Genomic DNA, 22343 nt, shown 5'->3' with positions numbered 1-22343 from the left:
AAAAAAAAAAAAAAGAATGTGATATCTTTTTTTCTCTCGTCAATCAATAGGAATCAGCTGATTGGTTACAAATATTCTTCAAAGCTTATACTTCAAAGTCATTCTGATTTGGAACAACTGGATGGAGAATAAAGGATGAAAGAATATTTTACATTGTATTTAAGGGAAGGAAGATGCTAGATGATGTTTGATTGGACAACTATTAGGGTTCCAAATGAGGTCATTAATATTTTTTTCCTGTTTTCAAAGAAAAAGAAAACAAAAAAAGATGGGAGAAGAGTTCATGCATCGAAAAAATAGAAAAAAAAATACAGCTTTATATATTTTTCCTCCTTATATTAAAATATATTTTTTTACTTTATTAGTTAATTTTATTTTAATTATATTATTACTATTAAGATTATTACTTTCATATATAAACCTTATCAGGTGTATTTGGAACAAAACAAATTTGATGCCATTATGACTTTATTTAGGGTGACAGTGCAGTCAGAAAATACTGATTAATTGTCCTTTTACATTTTTATACTTTCCCACTGTCCTTCAAACCACTAGGTTTTACCCATTTGTCTGCAAGAAGTTTTAAATAATTTAAAATGTAATAAATATAGCATGATCATTTTTGTCTTTTAATTTTTTTGGTAAGTACATGTCAGAAATAAGTGTTTTGTTTTCTTTTTGTGTGTATATAGTGTATATATGTATCAGCTAGAATAAAAGCAGTTTTAAATTTTTTTAACCCCATTTTAGGGACAATTTTTAGCCCCTTTAAGCTATTTCTTTTTTTGATAGTCTACAGAACAAACCGTCATTATACAATAACTTGCCTAATTACCCTAACATGCCTAGTTAAATTAAAAACCCAGTTAAGCTTTTAAATGTCACTTTAAGCTGTTTAGAATTGTCTTGAAAAATATCGAGTCAAATATCATTTACTGTCATCATGGCAAAGATAAAATAAATCAGTTATTAGAGATGAGTTATTAAAACTATTATGGTTAGAACTGTGTTGAAAAAAAATCTTCTTTCTGTTAAACAGAAATCGGGGGAAAAAAATAAACAAGCGGTCTAATAATTCAGGGGGGCTAATAATTCTGACTTCAACTATAGATATGCACCCATCGTCTTTTGTAAAATAAAATACTATGGATGTCAATGGGTGCCAGCCAGGGGAGATACTGGGGGGGAATCCACGACAACCCAACACCCACCTTCCCCTCTTTACTATTATCCGCGACAGCCAAGAAATACATAGGGCCCATAGCGGCCAACGGCCCCCCTAGTGCCGGCTACTAGCATTTTTCAAATTACCTTTCTTGTGTTCAACAGACAAAATGAAACTCAAATATGTTTTAAACAAGTGAACAGTGAGTAAATGATGGCAGAATATTATTTTTTTTGGGATGAACTATCCCTTTAATATGCTTTTAGAAATCGAATTCGATTCAGACACCAAAAAGAAACATCTCATCTCAGAGCTGCACCTTACTTTCTCCATCTAGTATTGTAGTACACTTAAACACTACAAAAATTCGCCTCAAACCTCTAAACTCTGTTTTCACCAGTCAACGCGGATGATCCTCCAATGGGAGTCGTCCGTAAGTTTGTCCACCTGTTGGACCACAGCGACCAGGATTTCCAGGAAGAGCTGGAACTGATGCGGCTCAGAGAAGAAGTGATCACCAACATCCGCTCCAACCAACAGCTGGAGAACGACCTCAATCTGATGGACATCAAGATCGGCCTGCTGGTGAAGAACAAGATCACGTTGCAGGAGGTGGTCTCTCACAGCAAGAAGCTCACCAGGAAGAACAAGGGGGAGCTGTCAAACCTCATGATGATGAACAAGCAGAAAGGAGGCCTGAAGGCTCTGAGTAAGGAGAAGAGAGAGAAGCTGGAGGCGTATCAGTTCCTCTTTTACCTGTTGCAGGTAAACCTAGTCAATGCTAGCCCAACATATGTTTAAAACCGAAATCACTGCTGATGGGTTCGTTTTTCCCTTTGTTTTCCTCAGACAAATCCAACCTATCTGGCCAAGCTGATCTTTCAGATGCCACAGAACAAGTCAACCAAGTTCATGGACTCTGTGATTTTCACACTGTATAACTACGCTTCCAATCAGCGCGAGGAGTATCTCCTGCTAAATCTCTTCAAAACAGCTCTGCAAGAGGAAATCAAGTACAAACTGAATTATTTTCTGTTAATCATAGGCATATGTGGGGAAAAAAAGGTTAAGAAACCACTTCAAAATTCTCAGTTTCTCTGTATTTAACATTTATTGTTAAAAGTAAAATTCTTTATTTTGACTACTGATGACATTTCTACAAAATTTAAAATAAATAATAGGTGTGTCCCGAATGTCATACTCATGCACCATTCTACACCATTTTGTAGATAATAATGCAAGCAGTGCATTCACGCTCAAATATTCCTTTATTATTCTAAACAGAATAAGTGCACTTTAAATACCCGGATGATTCACTTATTTAGCCATTAAAAATAAGCATGGAATGTTGGACTCTTTACACAGCTGCTGCTTTACAAAGCCGCTGCTTTGTTCACGTAGCGGAAGGGGCGGAGCTGTCGAGCACTGATGTTGGATTACTTAATTTATTTTGGATTGTGAAGGTGAAATTCTCCCACATAAGGTATTATCCTCCCTCCAGATGTTGTTAGTGAATGCCATTTTTATTATTTAATTTTTTTAAATGCCAGCAGAATGGTGAGGCACTGGAGAGGGGTCTGGATGCAGACTCTGTGCAGTTGCAATGTGAGCTGCATGCAATGCTTTTTAATGGCCACACCTAACCCCACCCCTAACCCTACCTCTCACAGTGACATCATTAAGTCCATAGCGTACATTGTGTCTAAATTAACATTTCTGAGATGCGCAGTCTCAGCTTGAATATCCAAGTCTACATCCGGACACTATTGAGGCACTGTCTGTCTGTTTTACACAAAGTGTTGATCGCTCTGTTTTTTGTTTTTTTTTTTTTTGTTTTTTTTGTTTTTTTTTGTGGCCTGGTTTTACAAATTATTTAAAATTATTAATCCCCAACCAGATTATTAGTGTAATTAATAATGAAAGGCGAATTTGTATAGGACAGACAGGCAGTAATATATATGAATAATAATAGTTAAAAGTGGTGGAGATACTAAATTAATTAACAGGTCTAGTGGTGCTCCCCTGGTTAAAACATATTACAGGGTTCATACATTGATGTAAAACCTGGAAAAGTCATGGAATTTTGACAAGGCATTTTCCAGGCCTGGAAAAGTTTTGGAAAATCTGAAAAACCCACAAGGTTTTGGAAAAGTCATGGAAATTTGACTCTGAATGGGTTAGTTTTTACTACTTTTCTCTCCATGGCCAAACACATGCTGTCACATTATTAGTGCTGTGTGAGCATTATCTAAAAACATTTTACAAAAATATAAAAGATTCATTCAAACTAAATAGATCCTTGCATGTTTTATGAAATGCTGTAATAACTTGAAACATGGATTGTTTTTTCTTATTATTTACCACATATACATGGACATTGCATGAAACATTAGGTCATGAAAACTGACTTGAAAATTCTGGAAAACTCATTGAATTTTAGTAGTAAAAATGTGATTGAACCCTGATACTAGCTTTGTTTCCATCCAGATATTTTTATCTGCATTTTTAAAATGTGCATAAAAAGTCTATGTGCATAACTGAGTTCCTTCATTTATTCATTCTTTTCTTTTCGGATTAGTCCCTTTATTAAACCAGGGTTGCCACAGCGGAATGAACCACTAACTTATCCAGGACGTTTTACACAGCGGATGCCCTTTCAGCTGCAACCCATCTCTGGGAAACATCCATTCACACTCATACACTACAGACAATTAAGCCTACCCAATTCACCTGTACTGCATGTCTTTGGACTGTGGGGGAAACCGGAGTAGAGATCTGCGCGGGACTAAATTTTGAATCCCGCCCGCACCCGCCAGGTTTTAGCCCGAACCCGACCGCTCCCGCTTATATTAAGAATTTATTGTCCCGCTGCCCGACCCGCCCCATTTTCTACCCGCCGCGCCCGATCCCGCTAGCGGGAGAACAAGACCGAAAATCCCCCAGCTATACAGTCCAGACAGCCAAGCTGTCTGTATAAACACACACACACACAGCACCAAGCACACACACACAGACAAATCACATTCACATTTTAGGTGCTTTGACAAATCTCTCTCTCTCTCTCATATGCGCGCGCACTAACACACACACATGCACCAAGCAGACACTCAGGCGTTTGCTGTTATATCAACTCAAAGGCTTGTAATACCATGTATCAAGTACCAATGTAATACCAAAAGGTTTTATATAAAGGTATATAAATACTGAGTCGCGCCAGCTCCGGGCTGCAGCGCACATTACATTCGGGCTCGCTTACGGCCGCCGCATCTGGCCCGATTGATTCGGGCCGGAATCGGGCAGTGAGTCCACAAGCATCCAGAGTCCGGCAGCCGAAGCCGGGATGAGTCGTAAGTCTCTGGCAGGCAAGAATCTAGCCGGAACTGGCCCGAGTGTGTTTTGCTATCTGCGAAAGCTCTCTCACTCTCTCTCTCTCTCTCTCTCTCTCTCTCTCTCTCTCTCTCTCTCTCTCTCTCTCTCTCTCTCTCATTCGTGTGCACTAACAAACACACACACAAGCACCAATCACACACACAGGCAAAGCTCGCTCGCGCTCTCTCTCTCTCTCTCTCTCTCTCATAGCAATATCCGTGATATTACTAGACAGCCCGCTCCCGTCCCAAATTAAACCCGCTACCGACCGCTCCCGCGATTTATTCGGAAATTTATTCCCGCGCCGCAGAAATCTGGTCGGGTCCTGCGGCGCCCGCGGGACAGCCGCGGGAGTGCAGACCTCTAAACCGGAGCACCCGGAGGAAACCCACGCGAACACAGGGAGAACAAGCAAACTCCACACAGAAACGCTAACCGACCCAGCCGAGGCTCGAGACCTTCTTGCTGTGAAGCGACAGCACTACCTACTGCGCCACTGTGTCACCCATAACCGAGTTAGACAAACTTTTTTTTCGATAAGAAAAGATGCGCATAAACTATGATGAAAACACTTTTACTAAACAAATTCAAGTATGCTCATTCCAATAGTCATGTGATTTTGTTATAATAGATCATATTATGATAAAAATATGTGTGAATGGACAAACCAACAGGCTGAGCACACTGTAAAACATCTGAAATGTTGTTTTGGTCTTTCTAAAATGCCTTAACCATTTTAGTATTATTGTTATTATATTAATTACCACCAAAATCAATAATGTCTGTACTCCGCATCTCTCGCTTTCAAATGCCACCATGTGTTTATTGCATGTCGGCATTTGTCTTCTGAGGTGCAAGTCACGTATTAAATAAGCAAAAGATTCACAAAGCTTCTTCTACCACAGCAAATTCAATTTTTACTTATGATATTTGACACCAGTTAATCAGGAAGTGACTATTTTTTCTCTTTGACTCATTGGATGGGAACGCTGCATTATTTGCTAATTTAATTAGCATCTTTGCATGAAAACATAGCTAATGGCATTGATCTGGTCAAAGTGGATCATTTTTGGAAGATGCACATAAAATGCTTTTGTGGATATGCACTCTTAAGAAAGCATTATTTTTTAGTATACCCCTATTTTTGATAACAAATAAAAACATTTGTTGTTTTCATATTTGTATGTAGCCATCTGTCATTTTAATATTGAAAAAAAAACGCACATCTTATAAATTCAGAAAAACTGAGAATTGTCAGGTGGTCTCTTCATTTTTTTTTAATAGCTGTACTCTTTGATTATGTGTTTGTACTCTTTTGCGATCTCTCATTGATGTTTTCTATTGTAAACGCAGATCAAAAGTGGACCACATCCAGGAGATTGTTACTGGAAACCCAACAGTCATTAAGATGGTGGTGAGCTTTAACAGAGGAGCTCGAGGTCAGAACGCCCTCCGGCAGATCCTGGCTCCAGTCGTGAAGGAAATCATGGATGACAAAACACTCAACATTAAAACCGACCCAGTCGACATATACAAGAGCTGGGTCAACCAGATGGAGAGTCAAACAGGAGAGGCCAGGTGTGTTAACAACCTTTTTGAATGGGCTATATGCACACGGACTTCTAATTTCAGCCAGCCAGCCTCAGCGCTTCCTGTTAACTGTCTTTCCATTATAAAATATAAAATGTTACGGTCTGAATTCTTTAAAAATCAGTGATCTTCACTGCCTGACAGATATACGATATAAAGTGGGTCTCAGAATCGACAAGAAGCACTGCATTAAAGGGGTGGTCCACTACGATATCATATTTTAAACTTTAGTTGGTGTGCAATGTAGCTGTGTGAACATAAACAACATCTCAGTGCAGTTCAATGCAAAGGGAGACCTTGGTTTTTACAGAGTTCGCTTAGCAAAGCCTACAATGAACAAATTTGGGGGACTACAAAAAAATACTTCCGGGCCTTGTGAGATCACAAACGTACTTTTACCGCGCACACACACTGCGCAGCTGAGGGCCGTGGCCAGAGGCGCTGTAACAATATAGCAGAGAGAGCTAAATTGCGTCCAAACGCTGCTGTTTCCACAGAGCTTCTTCTGTTTCTGTATTTGGGCTTCCAAAGGACACGACACAAAGACAGAAGAGCTTACAGTTCAATATTAATTATGTTCCAGAGAATTATAAAATATATAGCAAGCATGATTTGACAAAACACAGCTCCAGAATCTCTCCCAGTTCAGTGCTGGATTCGGTTCAAATCTCCTCAAAGCTGAAGCTGTGAACTACAACCTGTAAGTGTTTTTATTTGTTAAAATTGATCATGACATGTACAGTGTCTAGCGTTAACGGTATGCTGTAGCAACGATGTAAACAACGGGAAATGCTGTTTTGTACCGCAAACAATTTAGCTACAAATTCAGATTTATCAGTCAAACTGCTGTAAACACACACACACACATACACTTCACCAGCATGTGCAGCGTCCCTCTATGTGTGTGAGCGACTTTGCATTGTTTCATTATAGGCAGCTTTTCCATGCGTTTTACATCTCAGATAATGAAGTCGCAAAAGATATGTGGATGATTCATATTACTTACACCTGCATATTCCAGATATATGTGAAAGACGTTGTGTAACACGTAGAGTTAAAAAATACAGGAGAGCTCACCTGACTCGTGTAGCAGGAGAAAAATAAATCAACACACGGGTCGCATCCCACATCTTGTACTTTATTCTTCTGTCACGATATATTACAGAAAATTACTTAATCCGAGCATCAAAGAAAAAGAAAGTTCTGCGTAGGGGTGTAACGATACACTCAGCTCACGATACGATGTGTATCACGATATAATGTTTACGATTCGATATGTATCACGATATATGGAATAAAATTGAAAATTAAACTGAAATGCAAATTTTACCAAGTAAACTATTTTTTATGTATTTCTTTTGTTTCAACTTGTTAAACTGATCCTTCTTTAAGAAAATAAATTAAACAGGCCTGTCTCTGGAAAATAAAACAATTTAAAAACTTCTTTAAAATATTATTGAAATGACAGAGACAAAATTAAGGAACAATTTAAGTAAAGGTGCAAAAAAAAAAGCTTTCTATTCAATTGAATTTAACAGTAAGAGCTTAAGGCTTTGCTTGGTCACTTGCGTTTTTTGTGTGTGCAAAAAAAAATCCACAATTCCAGGTATTTAATTCATATTTAATTAAATTCATTTAGAGATATCTCTAATTACAATTGTGACTAGTCAAAAATCATTTAGAGATATCTGCAAATATTTTTCAATGAAAGTCAATGGTGGAATATGACTAGTCATAATATATTTGCAGATATCTCCAATCTGATTTCGTACTAGTACAATTGTAATTGCAGATATCTCTAATTGTCATTCTGACTAGTCGAATTATAATTATGACTAGTCAAAATATAATTAGAGATCTCAAAATATATTTATGGATAGTCAGAACAAAGGTTTAAATGCTAAAACGGCTTGCCATACGCGCGCGTCTATCAAAGTCTGCCCTCTGTAGTAACAGCTCGCGGTCAGCTCACGTCATGTGTGATTTTGCGGCCGCCAATACATCATTATATGAAGACAGAATGATATTTTAGGGTAAATTGTGCCTTATAAATACAGTATGTGACTCTTTCAACACCATTAGTAGGTATCCCTGTCGCTGTGCAAAGTATGTAAATCACTGTGAAGACTTTAAAACTTAGGATGTTTGACCCAGTATGCGTGTCAAAAAGCGGACGAGTCTAAAGCAATGACTGTACAACCGAAATGTTGCCAGACGTCTGATTTTGAGAGGATGGGCCATCCTCTATTTCAGCTCCACTCATCTTGGTCTGCTAACATTACTGCTGCTGCAATCTGAACTCACGTGCGACAGCAGGTGGAACGTATCCTGCAAACAGCTCAACTAATAAGAGAAAACAGATGTCATATCGTAATCAAATCGTCATAACGCCACGATGCATATTGTGACATTTTTGCATCGCAATAAATCGTACAACGATAAATCGTTACACCCCTAGTCCTGCGCACATGTTTCACACGTCTACAGAAAGTTCACACATTCACACACACACACACACACACAGACACGTACACACAATGGCAAACACTCTTAAAGGAGTTTGACTGACTGTTTACACAGCAGAAAAGCGTGTGCTTCTATGGGCGTGACGTGGTGCCGATTCTTGAATCGCAGCACATTATGACAGATGACCAATTAGAGTCACGTGAGGGCGAGCCTTTCAGAGGAACTAGAAAAATATATCAGTTGTTTTTATGTGTGCAGAGTAACTGTATATGATCAAAGTGAGATATATGATGAAAAAATTATGTGATTTCCTTCTAGTGAAACATGAGCACACATTGCTTTGCATCTTATAAACACCACCAAGCCTTAAAATTACATTCTGGACCACCCCTTTAAATTCCAATATATGTCTTTGAAATATGACAGTTTATCGTACCCCAGTATTTTCAATGGAGTTTGTGTGCTTGACTGCTGATCCTGACGGCACTAGCGGTTACACAGTCTTTCTCTCGTTTTACACTTAAACAACTAAATGAATACTTAAGTCTATTTGACTGAATGTATTTTAATTACATTACAACATTGATGCTGTAAAAGGAACCTTATGAAAGTGAAAATAGTCACATTTAGCTATCACTAAAAGTGTATCATTGGCTGAAAAATACTAGCTGTGTTTATAGCCCATTGAAGTAAGTGTTTTTTCTTAGCAAAGTCTTAATATTAATTCGAAAATGTTCATGTATGTTTAAATATTGCATAATATATTGTCTGTTTTACATAATATCGGTATTATACTTTTGTTAATATATACTATATTTATCAGGATAGTAAGGATGCATTTTAGTGCTCTTTTTTTCATATTCTTGTTCATTGTAGAATTTTCATATTGTTTTTAGGGAGACAATTTTACCATCTGTCCTGGGTCAATGGATGACCTTTTTGGCTAACTAACCAACCATTTACAGCAATGTTACATAATGCACACCATCATGCCATAATACAAACAATTAAACAAATTACAGTCTATTTTTAAATGTATTGTTGATATATAGAATAGATATGATTAATCCATATTAAGTATTCATATATTATGTTAATTGACTTTGATTTATTTTGCAATTCCAGAGGTTTTGTTCTGTATTCCAGAACTGTTTTCTTCTGTAAAAATAGGGAAAATTTAAATAAACAATCTGTTTAAATCTTGAACTTCAAATAAGAAAATTGTCTTTAAGTTATCATTTGTGATTTTCTTCATCTCATGCTGTTCGTTTTATCAGATAAATGACACATGTAATAATTTTTATTAAACATTAGACATTACTGTATCTCCTCTGAAATTTCAATTATTCGAAACACTTTAATGACACTCGGGTTTAAAAATGCATTCATTTGTATTCAGTCTCCCAAATTAGGATATTTGCTTTGCCAGGAATCATTTTACCTTTTAATATTTTCACCTCAAAAATCAAGCTCATTGTATTAAATCCAGGTCCCAAAATAAAAGTTTACGCTGGATGACATGCTACTTATTGCTTTTGAAATGACTGTGTGATTGTGTTTTGCAGTAAATTGCCGTATGATGTAACTCCAGAGCAGGCGATGAGCCACGAGGAGGTTCGAACCCGCTTGGAAGCGTCCATCAAGAATATGAGGACGGTCACAGACAAATTCCTCTCGGCCATAATTGTTTCATTGGATAAAATCCCGTGAGTTCAGACATTCAGACTACCACTGCTAAATGAAATTGTCTGTGTGTGCTTAATTTATGTAGACTATTTATTTATGCTCACAAGTATAGCAGTACTAGTCAATTTTGTTCTTGTGGGGACACATTTTTTTCCATGAGCTTACTAATCATACAGAAAAGCCTTTTAAAACTACAAATACAGATTGTTTTCTTTGAGGCTTGTGTTTAGGGGTCAGATCAGGGTGAGGCACTGAAATATACGGTTTGTGCAGTATAAAAGAGAAGTCCTCACAAAGATAGCTATGTTTGTGTGTGTGAGAGTGACCTAATATTAGCAAATTCCATGTGTACCTGTACCATCAGTCATTCTTGAATATATGAAAATGACTTTTAGCAAGCCCAGATTTGAATATTCAAATGCATGTCTGTTAACATGAGCCGTTTCTTTGTTCATGCAGGTGTACAAAGTAAGTCAGCGTTCCACTGCTGTTAAAGAGTGGTGCTGTGCAAAAAAATACTACTGTATTTTACTGAACTTGCAGCCTGAATTAAACCTAATGAGTTAAAATGGAAGCGTACATAAAAACAACACCGATTGGACAGTACAGCTAATTGCTCTTTATGACTTATTTAATGACTCATTAAATCTAAAGAAGCCACATTATCAATGTTGATTATCATTCTAATAAATCATTTACAAAAAACCCATCATAACACAATTAACCATTATGAAGTATCAATTATGTGTGTACGGACTAACTAAATGTTGACTCATCCTATTAAGTTTTTTTTTCCATAATACCCTTTTATAGACCTTATAACGCAACAGGTTTTCTGTTATAACATCGTAAACCCAGTTAAAGTTACTTTTCACTTCAAATGTTTGTGTTGAAGTGTTTTAAGTTAAAGAAAGTTAAAGGTTAATGTGTATATTACAAAAGTTTGACTGATCGTGTGCACCTGCAGGTACGGCATGCGGTTCATTGCCAAAACACTGAAAGACACACTTAATGAAAAGTTCCCTGATGCCACAGAGGATGAGCTTTTGAAGGTATGCCACATCACGCAACCATTACAAGTCAAAGCAGCATTTGGCTAATGTAACCGCATGCATTATTTTTCAAACCACCACAGACTTGTCTTAAACACTCTGAATGTCACAGCTCTAAACTGGCGCCTGCTGCTTGGCCATATCAGTTCTGTCCCACTGTGGAGTATTGTCTTGAATCCTGAGCATTTCTCTGCTCTCGTGTTTCTTTTCTGTTGTGGTATGCTGGTCTCCTCACTTTGAATACTAAATGTGGTTTCCCTCTCGTTCCTTTTCTCTTGGAAAGAGAAAACACCTCTTTTTCTTTCTCTCTGTTTCTATGCCCTGGCTCCAGCTTTTCTCTTGGCTCTTGCTTATACCCTTTTCAAGAGGTTTTTGATGAGTCCTAGAGCAGCTCAGGTGAGCCATGCCATTCTTATTCTTTGCTGCTTGTTCCTCGTGCAGTGTTTTTGTTGACCTCCTTTAAAACTGCACAAAGATAGAAACTAGGGATGCACCAAAATTGAAAATTCTGGATGCACTTGGCCAAAAACCAAAAATGCTTTGTAATAATTTAGTATTTTAATAAATAATGTATTTTCATTTTGTTAGGCTTTTTCGTTTAACTCAACTCTAAAAAATTAACCCTTTTGCAGTGGAAGCCATTACAATGAATGGGTTTCATAGCGCAGCACTTTCCACGTCTGGTGTGAAAGCTACTTTACACTGCAGTGACTATAGCTAGTGGTACTGTGAAACAAGTGCACTGAACATTACAGCATTTAAGTATAGCCTTTATTCTGTTCATTTTTTTGCCAAAGCATTAAATCCATTTTCTGCCAATAATTTTAGTGCGTCCATAATAGAAACAGCATTTTTTAAACTGCACAGCTTTTGTGTTTATATGAAAATGAAAACATGGCCATGTTTCTCATTCTTTAAGATTGTGGGCAACCTGCTTTACTACCGTTACATGAATCCTGCCATTGTGGCTCCTGATGCCTTTGACATCATCGATATATCAGCTGGGGGTCAGCTGACCACAGAACAGAGGCGAAATCTGGGATCAATCGCCAAAATGCTGCAACACGCAGCCTCAAACAAGATGTTCCTTGGAGATAACGCACATTTGAACCCCATCAACGAATACCTCGCCAACTCCTACCAGAAATTTAGGTAAAAGTGATATCAGTGCTTCTGTTTGTTGTTTTCCAGTTGTTTGGTTTATAATCACTCCATACTGATGCAAGAACCTTTCTGTCTTCCAGACGTTTCTTTTTGTCCGCTTGTGACGTCCCTACTTTGGAGGACAAGTTCAATGTGGATCAGTACTCAGACGTGGTCACCTTGACCAAGCCTGTTATCTACATTACCATCGGGGAGATCATCAACACTCACACGGTAACAATCCAAGACTCATGGTATGCTCACATACCACTTTTCTACCAAGGCTAGTTCCAAATTGTTTTTTTGACTCCCAAAGCACCAGCTGTGAAACAGGAAAAGTGCTTCTTAAGTAGCACCAAAACATTGCTGAGCTAGAACTAGTCATGTCAAGGGCTGAGTTGTATTCTCCATCTATACAAAGTGTTACTATGGCACACTGCATGAATGCAATGGATTTGCTGTGCGAAATAGGTTTGCTAAGATATAAACATTAGTAGCAACACATTATTGCCAGGTTTGTATTTGGTGCTTCCACGCTTGTGTTACTGGGAAAAGTCAGACGTTTGCAGTGACATCAGACCTGCCCCTACAGTGACTCTATTGCCCATGGAAAAGCAAAGCAATTCTTAGAAGGCTCACCAGACAAACCAGCTCTGAACTATCAATGGCACTGGCTCCCAACTAGCACCTGGTTTGTGCTGGTGGAGAGGGGGTAACATTCACTGCTGCTTAGCTAAATTTTGACTTTAAAAAGTAAAGTAATACATGTACACAACCTGCATTTGGTTCAAGACAAAATTCAGTGCTGCCAACGAAAGGCTGATTCGTTAGAAATTGGAATTAGGAATTGAAATGTTGTCATGTATGACTGGACCTTTATTGTAAGCCTTCAGTGTAGTTGTTATTCATAATTGAACAAATTATGTGAAATCATCTTTAGCTCTTGCTGGATCACCAAGATGCCATTGCACCAGACCACAATGATCCCATCCATGAGTTGCTGGATGACCTAGGAGAGGTGCCCACCATTGAGTCTTTAATAGGTGAGCCTATGAAAATGCTTAGACGATGTGATATTGAAGTCTTGCAGAGTCCGTGTGATGAACTGTTGCTCTTTCACAGGTGAGAGCCCACTGCCAGCTGATGATCCCAACAAGGAAATGATGGGTAAGACAGAAGTCTCCCTCACCCTCACCAACAAATTTGATGTTCCCGATGAGGCCAATGCTGAAATGGATGCCAAAACTCTTCTCCTTAAGTAAGAACAATACTCTTCTTAACTGTTCCATTGCCAAACCTATTGAGGTACCAGATTTTAAATTCTGAAAGCAGCAAGTGTCCTTCACAGAAAGGCCTTCATTAATGCATTATTGCACATACTGTACTGTCTAGCAACAAAAGTTCAAATATTTCAATCCATCCAAACCCATCAAATCTTTTTTTAAATGTATGCTTAGACCAATGTTACAGGACTCTGAAGCTTTTGTATTACTCTTCATAGAAAATTAATGATATCCAGTCTGTTGTTTGTCGGAGATGGAGAAATTACTTTTGTAGACTCAACAACGCATTTTGCTGCATATGCAAAACATTTGTATCTATCGAACCATCCAGATTTACTACAAGAAAAGTTTTCTCACCGCAACGATGACCTAGAAGAGAAACACAACAAAAAGAACACACAGTTTAGATCATGTTGTCAAGTTTGTTTAATGCAGCCTATACGGTCTATTCACACGGGGCGTCAGCGTCAACGCTTTCTATTCACTTTTGGAATGGGTGATGTCAGGCGTTGCCGAACTGCATTGTGGATCCGTCAGTGCCACTTCAGTGGCGTTGCTCACTACGAAAGTTGGGACTTTCTCAACTTTTTAAGCGCCAACGGAAGCATCAGCCAATCAGATCGCTGTATGCAAATACACCAGCTCAAATAGTAGTCGAATACTGACTAATTCCATTGGCTGATGCTGCTATGACGATCATGTCAGCCCCAACTTCAGACACGCCCTCTGTCAAGCATTGACGCTGAAGCCCCATGTGAATGCACCATTAATGTTACTTGTCACCCACTTATGTCACTTCAGAGATACAAGTGATAATACAACCAGAAAATTTGTCCGAAAGAATATTACTAATTGGGGAACCAGGTTTGGAGGCTAGTCTCCCATGACCACCTTCCTGTAAATATCAGATGCACAACCCCCTATACAAATCACCTTTTGACTCTCATATACAGAGAAGAATGCAATTGCTCTCTAATTGAGTTTGCAAGGAATTGCTGGATGTCTTGATTACTAGTTTCTGGAACTAGTAGAACTTGGGCATTTACTTGTTTTACTTATTCACAAATCTGCCCCTTTTGTCTTGCTCATTTAGCACCAAGAGGCTCATAGTAGATGTGATCAGATTTCAGCCAGGAGACACACTTACTGAGATTCTGGAGACTGTAGCTTCACCTGAGCAGGTACTTTAATTGCTATTTATTTTTCAGAATGGAAGAAGCTTTATCAAACTTTGTAATAAAGTCAGCACTTTTATTTGAAACAGGAAGCAGAGTACCAGCGAGCTATGCAGCGGCGAGCCATTCGCGATGCAAAGACCCCAGAGAAGATGAAGCAAGCCAAACCAGTTGTAGATGACAGTCTTACTTTGCAAGGCAAGAAGGACAAGATCAAGAGCAACCTGCAAAGACTGGGAGAGTTGGGCAAAGTACACCCTGAGAAGAAATACCAGGACCTAATCAATGACATCGCCAAGGTACTGTACTTGGATGTGTCCTAGCATTTACATTCTGCATGTCAAGGGTGTCCAAACTTGGTCCTTGAGAGCCGGTGTCCTGCAAATTTTAGCTCCAACTTGTCTCAAGACACCTGCAAGGATGTTTCTAGAAAGCCTAGTAAGAACTTGATTAGTTAGCCCAGGTGTGTCTGATTGGAGTTGGAACTAAACTTTGCAGGACACCGGCCCTCCAGGACCGAGTTTAGACACCACTGCTTTATGAGAACACAAAACTTCTAGCATTTCATTTTCACACTAAAGCAGGGGTATCAAACTCGGTCCTAGAGAGTTTAGTTTTGGCCCCAATTAGACACACCTGAACCAGCTGATCAAGCTCTTTTTAGGTATGCTAGAAACCTCCAGGCACAAGTTTTGAAGGGAGTTGGAGCTAAACTATGCAGGACACCGGCCCTCCAGGACCGAGTTAGGGCACCCCTGCACTAAAGCATCTTCATTTACTTGTTAATGGTTTTTGTAGGACATCCGCAACCAAAGGCGATATCGTCAGCGGCGAAAGGCAGAATTGGTGAAGCTTCAGCAGACTAATTCTGGTTTAAACTCCAAAACCAAGTTCTACAACGAGCAGATTGACTACTACAATCAGTACATCAAGACCTGCATGGACAATTTAGGGAGCAAGGGAAAGTGAGTATTTGTTCAGTTTAGCTCATCTTGTTTTCTTTGATCAGATTATTGGTTTTAAGCTCTTGACTGACAATTATGATAAAATGGCTTCGTTTAAACACAGAGTTTCTAAGAAACCTGGAGATAAACAGGCAAAGAAGAGCAAGCAGGTATCACAGAAGTACACAGCAGCCCGTCTGCATGAGAAGGGAGTGCTTATTGACATCGATGATCTGCAGACAAATCAGTACGTTTTTTGATCTCTGCTTGTTTTTTTGGAGTGATCTATTCATATATTTCTGTACTGTGCTTCTGTATTTACATTTGATTTTCTTTAAATAACATGCTTGTTCATTTGCTCGCCATTTACAGGTATAAGAATGCAATTTTCGAGATCTCGCCATCAGAGACTGTGGGAGTCTTTGAGGTGAAAGCCAAGTTTATGGGCGTTCATCTGGAGACATTAATGTTAGAATACCAGGTGAAAGTTCTTTTCTTTATATTTTTGTCTTCGTAACTCATCAACTCTTTGGGTGCCCATCACCCGTCATAGATTAAATTATATGATCATTATTAAGCTGTTCTAAATCCATGTCCTAACACATATTTGAGAATCTGAATATCAGCTATTTCACAATATAATTATGACGTTTCTCTATATATGCAGCAGAACATAAAAAAAAGAAAAACAAAACAATATGTTCATAAATCAGCATTAAAAACTCATGCTGGGGGGTCAGTGGTAGTATTTAAAGGGTATCTATTATGCTAAAAATAATTTTATTATGCTCGATTCACACGGGGCTTCAGCGTCAACGCTTTACAGAGGGCATGTCTGAAGTTGGGGCTGATACAGATCGTCATAGCAGTGTCAGCCAATGAACAAGTCCGCAATCAGCTACCGTCTGAGCTGGGGTATTTGCATAAAGTAATCTGATTGGCTGGCACTTATGTTGGCGCTTGAAAAGTTGAGAAATTTTCAACTTCTGCAGCAGGCAACGCTGCTGAAGTGGCGCCAACGAATCCACAATGCAGTTCAGCAATGCCTGACGCCAGCTATTCAAAGTGAATGGGAAGCGCTGATGCTGATGCTCCGTGTGAATGAGACATAAGGGTTTTGACAGTGTGTGAATATAGCAAGATATGATAATTTTTGTTTATAATCACACTTGATAAAAACAATCTGCAGAAACATTTTGATTGACGTTCTAACTATGTACATGTCGTCAAAGGGGAATTATTGACACCCATTAGTGTAAATCTCTCCAGGCACGTGCACAAATAGGGCTCAACCTGTGCAGTGCACATGCCCTTTTTAGTCTTGGATATAAAGTGCCCTTCTAAAATGATCAAAAGTGCCCCGCGACGCGACACACCCTCCGTCCCGCACTTAAGTAGGCGCGCGACAACACCGCTCTTCAGTACGCGCACGACAACAACACCCCCCCCCCTCTCATTAACATAAACAGCCCTGAGTGAAAAGCAGCTGTCAGCCATTAGTTTTGACCCACTGAAGATGTCAGAAATGAAGTCTCCATAGACTTCTTTCTTTAAGCACAATCTCATTTGAATTTAAAGCGACAGTCAATAATTGGCACAATTTAAATCAAAACCTAAAAAGGGCAGTTTCAAAGGGTTATGAAACATTTTGAGCTGAAACTTCACATACAGTGGAGCAACACCAAAAACCACCCAGCTACATGATACAGAATCCAGACAGACTAAAAAGCTGTCTGTATAAAGACACACATGCACATAGACACAGCACCAAGCAAACGACACACAGCATCACGCTCTCTCTCATTCACACACATACACACACACATAGACGGCACCAAGCTAGCGATGCACACCATCACGTTCTCTCTTTCACACACATACCCGCTAGCTCGGGAGTCTTGAGTGATATTGTTAGACTGCCCGCTCCTGTTCAAATTACACCAGTTACCGACCGCTCCCACGCTTTATTCGGAAATTTATTCCCACGCCGCAAGAAATCTGGTTGGCTCCCGCGGTACAGCCGTGGGAATGCAGACCCCAACTATAAGTCCCCTTAAAAACATACATGTTAAAAGGATTATTTGGTTGATTTGAGTATTGTCTAATGGCTCTTACCACCAGAAACTACAACTATAAAATTTCGAGATTCATTGTAGAGAATAGGCAAGTACATATAATGGCAAGTACTGTAATGATAACAACATACACACACACACAAAAATAAAACAATATTGTTGAAATCCCTCTGACGACATTTTTTTTTCTACTGTGGGGCTGAAAACAAGGCTTGTAATACAAATGCAGCTCTCCTTGTCTTGGTAATTCAAATATTTAAATGATTAGCTCATCCAAAAATGAGAATGATGTAATTATTTACTCTCATGTCATTCAAATCCCCAGAGACAGCAACTGTGCCAGGATGTCCAGAAAAGGAGGCAAAACATGGTCAAAACATTCCATGTGACTTCAGTGGTTCAGCTGTAATCATTTAAAGCTCTAGAGACACTAGTGTGTGGCAAAACAAACAAACAAACAAACAACTGCTTCTGTATCTTGTCAGGGTGCATGCTTACTACCATTTATATGACCTATCACAGAAGTTTTTACAGTTTTTTTGGTGCACAAAAGTGTTTTTGGAGCTTTGTAGGTTTACTGCTGAAATACTGAACTGGCATGGAATGTTTTGACAGTGTTTTCTGGACATTGAATGTCTCTGGAAAATTGCTGTCTATAATAGGTCACGGAGCTCTCGGATTTCATCTAAAATATCCTAGACTGTATCCCGAAGATGAACAAAAGTCTCAGGGGATTGGAATGACATGAATTTTCTAATGAACAAAATTTTAATTATTGAATTACCTAACCCTTTAAACCATTTAATGTGATGTAAAGTAAATGTATAAATTGTTCATTCACATAAAAAAGATGCGAGCAGGGGTAAAAACCATACACTAAATAATATTTACGTATTATCCGGGACGTCACCCAATTCTGATCTGAGAAATGGACTAAAGTGACTGAGTAAAACTGTAAAACTGATAACTTGTAATGGAGTCTCACTATAAGGTATATTTAATTTTACCATAAATTTCAGGTTCTCTCTACACTTCTGCATGGTGGCTCGTATCCAAAAAGAGCAATTTAAATGAAAAATAATGCGGCTTACTAAACAAATGTATGTTTCTTTTTCTAATACAGAAAGGACAGTTTAATGTGTCAGTTTGAATCGTAGACTGTAAAAGATATTGACATGGTATTAGTGTATGACGTCATCTATATGTTTCTGAAGAGCGCAAATGAAGCTACAAGTGGACCTGGCCAATCGTCACCATTTTGTTCACGCGTCATTGCACCAACCAGGGCAACCAAAAAAGGGTGGAGCATGAGCGGAGATGCTAAATGCTAGCAGATGCCTGCTAGCATTTTGCTTAGACAGTCTTTTTTTTTGGGAGAAACGCTTAACACTTCATTACCTGGACTCATTTGTGTTCTGACCACTGTCTCTGTACTTGCTTGTGTACTATACTAATAAAGTGTTTAGTCTTTTAAAAACACTGTTGTAACACATTGAGCCACTAAGCATTGTTCTTATGACGTTTTTCTAAAGGAGGAAAACGCAAATTACTTCCAAATACTTTAGATATAGTCTTATAGTGTTAGTAAATGCAGGACTATTAATGAAATCCAGGCTTTACTCTGTATGATAACGATTCAGATGCTAATCCGCTAATCGATCTGTCAGATTCTGGAGTTTATTACAGGCCTAAGGAAAAATATAAATGATAAACCTGTGGCCTGTGTGGGTCCTAACACCCCAGTATATTGATAGGGACTCTATACTGCTCTATTACGCCCCAAGTCTAGGGGAAACAAAAAGGGCATAATAAACGAAGAAAAAACAAATGTGTTGGGGTGGTGGATTTTCCGAACTAAACAAAACTTAAAGCAAAAGATTCCCTTCGGTCGACAACCAAACTCACACACTCAGTTGAGAGTATATATGAAGATATTTATTATAGAAAAATGGGGTTAATATAAATGAGCATTTCGTCAGGGTGACCACCAAAATAACAAACAAAAGAATCTATAAAGTAAATCCACTAAATTACCTATTATTATTTAAAGAAAAATACAAATATCTTACCTTACTCCCTAGCATAAACAAAGTCAAAAGTAATCAAATAAATAGGCAGGTCACGCCTACACGCTCAAACTCTCAAAAATATTTTAACATATGATGGTGATCAGTACAATGGTTGTTGGTCGTCGGCCGCAGGGGTGAGGGAAACCCAGGAGCTCCACTCCAAACACCGAACGCACAGAAATGAGCTCTTCGAACCCTGCCGGAAGCTCCCTTATATACAGGCTTTTGAGACCAGCAGCCAATCAGAACAGGGAATCACGCCGGTATGGGAGCCTATGAAACAACAGAAAAATAACAAGACGGCAGGACTAAAGAAAAAGACAGAGTACAAGCCGCAATAATAAATAAATAAATAAATAAACTCCAGTCGTAACATGCTCAGTGAGCGTCGTCTTTTGAATGAGGCGTTAAACTGAGTTCCTGACTCTCTGTTGTAATTTAAAAATCAAATCTGCGGACTGGCCTCTGTCCATCATGGCCTCCTAACCATCCCTATGTCATAATTGGCTTCATCACTCTGTCTCCTCTCCACCAATCAGCTGGTGTGTGGTGTGCAGTCTGGCGCAAAATGGCTGCCGTCGCGTTATCCAAGTGGACGCTGCACACTGGTGGTGGATGAGAAGATTCCCCCCATTGTGTAAAGCGCTTTGAGTGTCTAGAAAAGCAATATATAAATGTAAGGAATTATTATTACTATAAATCTCAAACAAATACATTTATAGATATGGTATTTAAGTATATAATTAATTGCACTCACCTGGGAAATCGAGGAGGAACTTGAATGGTTTGTGGGGTAAATTAAGTGCACAGCATGCCATATTATCTGAAAATTGTAGGAAATAATTCCAAAATTGACTGTGTAAAGCGACAGAAAACAACACAAAAATATGGTGTTTATACTGAATTCAGCAGACATGGCGGTGACCAGCGAGACCTAGCTGTCACTCAAGTGGCCACGCCCTTAATTATGCAGACTTAATATAAAAGAAACGGATGAGTTATGGAAAAATTCACCTTATCACAGTTGTCATGAAGGGTAAAGCTATATACATCAAAATCATTTATTGCACCAGGCTGTAAACACCTTTTTTATGCTGTAAAGTTGGCTATTTTAACAGTGGGCTCAGTAGAAATGTGCTCTATTATCGAGCCAGGCTTAGTGGAATTTCCATTATTTGCAGTTCCAGTTACTTCCATGTTAGCTTCACGAGGGAGAGCGGGATGTTGCCGCTTGGTTAAAACATGTGAATGATCACCTTATTGAAAAAGCAGTCAATCAGAAACCAACAGATGTCAAAAATAATCTGACATATTATTGTGCATAAAAAAAAATATAGCTTACAGGGGCTAATAATTTTGTCCTTAAAATGGTGTTTAAAAATTAAAAACTGCTTTTATTCTTGCTGAAATAAAACAAATAAGACTTTCTCCAGAAGAAAAAATATTATCAGACACACTGGGATCATTTCATTGCTCTGTTAAACGTCTTTTGGGAAATATTTAAAAAAATAAATAAAAAAATCAAAGGGGGGCTAATAATTCTGACCTAAACTGAATATTGATATTGGTACTGTTTTTGTGAATGGACCTAAACATTTCTTTTTTTCATCATCTTTAATAACAGGACCTGCTCCAGTTGCAGTATGAGGGGGTGGCAGTGATGAAGCTGTTTGATCGAGCTACTGTAAATGTTAACCTTCTCATTTTCCTGCTCAACAAGAAGTTCTACGGAAAATAGAAGCTCAGAGGCACTTGACAGACTGTTGCAGACACAGTGAAACCCAGACCACACACACATCTTTACAGTTTAAGCGTCTTTCCTGCACTACTCTGAGTATCCCTGCATTCACTCTGTGCCTTTCTTGAAGGAAAGATGCCTTGAATGTACATTATTAATCTTAAACCAACAGATTTAATCTTCCGGATAAATAATGGTTGAGCATTTTCTATTTTTATTGAGAGTGACAGTGTCACAGCAATAGTTTGCTTCGATCTTTTTGTAAACTGTGCCTGCATGAGCTTTGAATTCTGTATATGTTATATGTAAAATGAACATTTTTATTACATGATCTATTCTTTGAGAGAAACGAAACGGTTTCAAAGTATCCCTGTCATATAGGAAAGTGACAAGTATTACAGTCACGTTCCTTTAAATGTTACCACAATATATTTATCAGAGCAATTTCTTCGTTTGTTTCTTTATTTGTATAAACCTAGCTATGAGTAGGTACACTTTATTGGCTGTGGTCGAAAATGAGGACTTATTAGAAAACTTCGATATGTATTTTTTATTTTGTTTTGCTGAGAATTTGGACACTGCATGCTG

At 38.5% G+C, this 22343-nt stretch overlaps 1 protein-coding gene and 1 long non-coding RNA gene across 3 annotated transcripts in view; one reads left to right on the top strand and one right to left on the bottom strand.

The window, feature by feature from the left end:
* Nucleotides 1–21755, top strand: part of iqgap1 (IQ motif containing GTPase activating protein 1) — a 114145-nt gene extending 92390 nt beyond the window's left edge. Inside the window, 15 exon segments of one of the 2 annotated variants that reach the window (NM_001308966.1) lie at nucleotides 1566–1930; nucleotides 2015–2178; nucleotides 5888–6112; nucleotides 10156–10296; nucleotides 11244–11328; nucleotides 12248–12480; nucleotides 12573–12705; nucleotides 13412–13514; nucleotides 13594–13729; nucleotides 14848–14935; nucleotides 15019–15228; nucleotides 15728–15894; nucleotides 15998–16120; nucleotides 16246–16354; nucleotides 21642–21755. In NM_001308966.1, coding sequence (NP_001295895.1) covers nucleotides 1566–1930; nucleotides 2015–2178; nucleotides 5888–6112; nucleotides 10156–10296; nucleotides 11244–11328; nucleotides 12248–12480; nucleotides 12573–12705; nucleotides 13412–13514; nucleotides 13594–13729; nucleotides 14848–14935; nucleotides 15019–15228; nucleotides 15728–15894; nucleotides 15998–16120; nucleotides 16246–16354; nucleotides 21642–21755 — 2396 coding nt within the window. 2 annotated transcript variants of the gene reach the window in all.
* Nucleotides 16118–20918, bottom strand: LOC147843189 (uncharacterized). Its single transcript, XR_015496231.1, has 3 exons — nucleotides 20775–20918; nucleotides 19188–20672; nucleotides 16118–19106 (listed from the first exon to the last, which is right to left on the bottom strand). It is a non-coding gene; the product is annotated as an uncharacterized LOC147843189 (long non-coding RNA).
* Nucleotides 21756–22343: the final 588 nt, after the last annotated feature.

The sequence above is a fragment of the Danio rerio genome, chromosome 7 (genome assembly GCF_052040795.2).
Source record: "Danio rerio strain M-AB ecotype USA chromosome 7, GRCz13ab, whole genome shotgun sequence".
NCBI classification, from domain to species: Eukaryota; Metazoa; Chordata; class Actinopteri; order Cypriniformes; family Danionidae; genus Danio; species Danio rerio.
Note: the sequence above shows the minus strand (reverse complement) of the source record. Positions and strands in the feature narration are given on the sequence as shown.